Raw genomic sequence first — 4,905 nt, 5'->3', positions numbered from 1 at the left:
GCTACAGAGCACCATGAAAAGATGCTGAGTGGGCATTTTTCTCCTGGCACTGCTCGAAAAACAGTGACTTACAGATCTGGCTTCTGTGGGTTGTTAGTCTGCCTGTTGTTTTCTCAGAAACCTTGTTTTACTAGTCAGTTAATGACAGGGTTTAATGAACTATTTTCTTTGCAAAAAAGATAGAATAATAAAAACATAAAATGCTCATAGCATATTTTCCAACCCAAATTCAAGTTTTTTTAACAAACTGCAATTGCTTCCAGTTTTATATGCATTCACAAACTACCTGAATTGTTTGTACATTTTTTCCCCAGTAATTACCCTCCAGGCTTTGCAGAACAGCATCACGTGCCAGAAGACAAAGTTTCCCAACAGCAAATGTCAACAGTCACAAACCTCTGCCGTGCCCAGGACTGGCACATGCAGCGTCAGCCAAGTGCTGCTGCTGAGGGCACCTCCTAGACTCTTGTTCTGTGCTAACGATAACAAGCGCTCCTGCACCCACTGATGAAGTCATGGTGTGATGGATTTTACAGAAGTAACGTGCAGTGTTACCAGTCAGATGCCTGCTCTTGGAAAAGACTTTAACAGATAAAAGCCTGTACTGCCTTGAAACGGCCGCAAAGCTTTCAGATATTTAACGGTAGCTCAAGTGTCATTGTGGTCCTAGGACTCAGGAACTGCAAACATCAGTGAAAGCTTCAGTTACACCCTTCAGGAAAGAACAGTCAATGAGCAACTGATGGAAACACTTCAGTTCCACCTTAGGAAAATTCAAGGAAAGCAACAACACTCAATCCTCCTGAATGGAGAGAATTAGATACAGGGCAAGTCTCTGAAATAATGAATTGTTTTATGGGTGACGTACCAAAACACCAGACACACTGGTCTGACGGAAAATCTAAGTCAATGCGACACGTGGAACATGGGAATTTTGTTCTGCCTTTCTAGTTCTGAGCAACTGCAGTTGTTTCTCCAGCTATTATATCACCTCCAGACAGGCAGACTGGGCTGGCAGCTCACCTTAGACACGTGTAAAGCAGAAAATCATCCTCTGTAGGCCAGCTGAAGGAGGCCAGCGAAATGGTGCTATACATGAAATGTATCTATACACCCACATGTACATGGAGAGGTTTGGCTGAGAGTACAGCGGGAAGGAGGGGTCTGACCTAATCCAGGCCATCCCATAATTTTCTTATCTTTCTCAACATTGCCCTTGTTCCTGCAGTTTACAGACCTCTTCCATCCCCTCTTCTCTGCACCTATAGCTGAGATATCCACCATGTCTGCAATAACTCAGGTTTCCCCCAGACCAAGTATTTCTTTTCCTTCTCGCAACCTTGCCCTTCACCCCACATCCTGTGGCCAGGTCCTACTCTAACATCACATCTGCAGTGGGCCTACGGATAAGAATGGGCAGCCTCTTCCTTAGGCTAATGTATGGTGGGCAAACATCCTCCCATTTTGACTTCCAGATCTGGACTTTGAGCTCCTCTTGGCCACACGCTTTCCTGTTCCACATGAACTGACTGGCATGGCCAACCTGACTGATCTGAAGCATCAGGTGCTTCTGCACCCTATCCCTTCTCCTCCCCAGGAGCCACCAGATGTGACATACCAGCTCACCCGGAGCTCACAACACAAGGACAGCTGTCAGTAACGGTGAGGAGATCTGCTCTGCTACAGCTGTCCCAAACTGCACATACAAACACAGCAGAGACAGCTCCGAAGAGGGATGAAGCCTCGCAGCTCCTTTAAATAGAGAGATGGGTTTTGACCACGATTCTCTCACTGGCGAGGACAGTGTATTCTTGGCATCAGGTTTATTTATACCCCAGATCCAGCCAATGGGAATTTGGGTCCAATCCAAACACTCTTGATATAATCAGGTCTTTACCCAGATTTTAGCAGCACTGGAAGGGGCAAGATCAAGGATGAAGCTGAAATGCTGCTGCTGCAGTTATACTTTTTTTACTTGCAGACTTACTTCCAGACACCTGGAGCACATGGGACGAATATCCCAAGCTCTGATTACTTACTGCAGCCAGGCTTGCTGGGACAGAGTAACTCTTCAAGCAAAGCAAGTCCTTCATCACACTCAAGCAAGTGGTGAAGTCCCATGACAGAGGGTACAAAAAAAAAACCAAACCCAAACCAAAACCTTTTCCCCCTCTCAGGATTCCGAGGGCTGATCATCAGTCCCACTGCATCACAGCAGCTTAGACAGAGAGCAGCCTACAGCAGAAGTAGTACTGGCTTGTGTACACACAGTCCTCGCGGCATGAAAAAGAGCAGAAAACATTAGGGGACAACATAACAAACAACAGTGTAAAAAGCAACACCTTGGACAACAAGACTCTTCCTAACCATTAGTTACGGTTTTCAGACAAGAAGTTATTCCCCCCCCTTGTTCAAGAGTGTCACCGACGAGGTCTTGTCTAGATAGTGACGGCTGGAAGGTTGTGAAGTGATTCTTGATCCTGCTCAAGTTGCTGGATTTTTCCCCTGGACTTCACTGAGGGCAGTGGAGTAGACACTATGAACTGAAACTGCAGACAGTGTTTCTATTCCCTGTCACACCACATCCTGTACTTTTTAGGTACTAAATTTTCACCCTGGACAAAGTTTTGACTGTTTGATGAGAAAGGGAGTCCCATCCCCCTCCACATTTGCAACCAGTAGAAGCAAAATGCAGAGGCACTACAAAGAATCAGCTCCCACATTTATGTTCCCACCTTATGTCCTCAAAGAGAGTTTGCAGGTGAAGCCCAGAAGAATTTAATTTGATGATTCTGGCCATTCCCCAGCAACACACCAACTTTTCAGACACAAGCCAAACCTCAAGTGCTGTGAGAAATGGTGAAATACTGTTCTCCAGTTAAAGACACTTTTTAGTACGATCATTTTGAAAAGCCAGAAGAAAGTGTCTTCATAAGAAATCCATATCAGAGGGGTCAAAGAAACTGCTGGGGAGCCAAGGGCCTCCAAGGGCCCTTAAAAGTTGTGGGTAACAGCTGGGCATCAGTACCTGGATATGATAATTAGAATCTCAATTCCAAGAAGAGTTTTAGTTCTTTGAACCAAGACATATTTCAAAGAAACTTGAAAGTCTCGGAGCCGTTAGCTCTGCAGTCACACAGGTTCAGTTTTTGACGCAAACGAAGTATCCTCAATACTCGTCACATCCGAGCTGTAAACGGCGCTAATCCACGGCCACAATTTTAGCAGCTCCTTGAACAAGCGACGTTTGCTCCCTCACCATGTCAGCTGCTTTGTACTCTTCCTCTGGGAGTAGGAGCTCCAACTCCTATGGTCCCCCCCCAGAGGTTTGGAACTAAAGGCTCCTATCAACTCTGACATTGCCACCACCCACTAACAGCCAGGCATTTCAGTTTAACTATTACAAACCTCATTTTTTAAGGAAAAGCAAACAGTGGAACATAGATTAAAAAACACAAGGAAGTTTTTTGTGGGAAGCATTAGCCCAGCAAGCACTCACCTGATACCGGAGGCAAAGTTATGTCTCAAACTGCGTTAAGAGATCTCTTATTTCTGGAGTCAGATGCTCTACTGCCTTTGCAGCTTCTGTGATAGCTTTCCGATACATCCCTTTCTTCTTGCGATTAAATCTCAGTTTGAAAAATTCAGAGAAAGGAGAGAGTTTTGAAACAGATAAGAATGAAGTCGTTGGAGAACCAAACCACGATACTTTAGCTTCTCGCCACGATGGCTCCCCGTTTTCCTTCTGGCTAAGGTTTATGTCAAGAACACGTGCTGGCCACCAAGGAAAACCATGAATTTTACCCCAAACAATATCCCCCACGGACACAGTTCTTCCATCCTCCGTGACGCATTTAGACACGCTTTGCGTATGCAGTCTAACTGTCAGCGGCGGCACGATCTTACGCTCATCTTTTGAAGATGAAGAGACGGACGCATCATCACCAGGCAAAAAGTCACACATTTCTGGTGATGTTACTTCTGAACTAGAAGACTTGGATTCGTCTAGACTGTCATTACTACACACCGACAAACTAGAAGAATCTGCTTTTCTTTTCCGATAATTCATAAGGAAAGCCAAGTTCTCGTGTCCATCTTTACCTTGGGGAAATTTTTTAAAGTCATCGTCTTCACCTGAACTCCCTGAAGATATCTCAGCTAAACTTCTGTCTGCGGATTCATCATTGTAAAACGCGCCAGGATTGGACTCCCTGCTGTTCTGGAGGACGTTTATTTCGTCAATAAGTTCTGCCTTATAAATTGAAACACTCTGACCATCATTTATGCGATGGGGCTTGAGCCGTATCTTTGGGGGTGGGACATCCGCACTGGAATGCACCGGCCGTGTCAGCTTCAGCTTTGGAATGGAAGCAAGCTGGCTGCCCGCTGACTTGTCCATTAAACATTTGGTTTCCCGACACCGTTCAGAGTCCCTGGTCTCCTCTTGGTCCTCCCCTCCATTCTGCAATACTCGCTCTGGACAAAAAGGTTTGACCGAGCCGTGCACCCGGGAAGGGATTTTTACAACTTCGCCCTTCCCTTGTGGGGTACTGTAGGATATTTTTATCACTGGCGTTCGATGTACTAGTTCCCCAGAAAATTTGTCGTCCTCTCTCTTTTCTCTCTTGTTCCTTTTCTCCGTGTAGTCGGAGTCACTGTGCTTTTTCTGCTCTTTGTCCTGAATGCTCAGCTTCCTCCTGGTTTTTGCATTCTGCCGAGCCGTGTCTGCATCCTCGGGGTTCAGGGTGTTTTTACACTTCTCACAGAGCACCTGTCTTGGCCGTAGCCTGATAGTGCTCATGATAAGCCTTCCTGGGTCTCTATTCCGTGACAAACGCCGCCTCGTCCTCTTTATAGTCCGTGGCGGTGGCTGAGGAACCCACTGGTTGTACGTGTGCCGCAGCC

At 46.0% G+C, this 4,905-nt stretch overlaps 1 protein-coding gene across 1 annotated transcript in view; it reads right to left on the bottom strand.

The window, feature by feature from the left end:
* Positions 1-3,501: 3,501 nt before the first annotated feature.
* The window catches only part of PWWP2B (PWWP domain containing 2B), a gene marked incomplete at its 5' end in the record, with an annotated part of 1,646 nt that continues 242 nt past the window's right edge, over positions 3,502-4,905 (bottom strand). Inside the window, one exon of the mRNA XM_010171364.2 lies at positions 3,502-4,905. This exon is cut by the window's right edge and continues 242 nt beyond it. Within this exon, the coding sequence (XP_010169666.2) occupies positions 3,518-4,905 (1,388 nt within the window).

The sequence above is a fragment of the Antrostomus carolinensis genome, unplaced genomic scaffold, assembly GCF_000700745.2.
Source record: "Antrostomus carolinensis isolate BGI_N321 unplaced genomic scaffold, ASM70074v2 scaffold27337, whole genome shotgun sequence".
NCBI lineage: Eukaryota > Metazoa > Chordata > Aves > Caprimulgiformes > Caprimulgidae > Antrostomus > Antrostomus carolinensis.
Note: the sequence above shows the minus strand (reverse complement) of the source record. Positions and strands in the feature narration are given on the sequence as shown.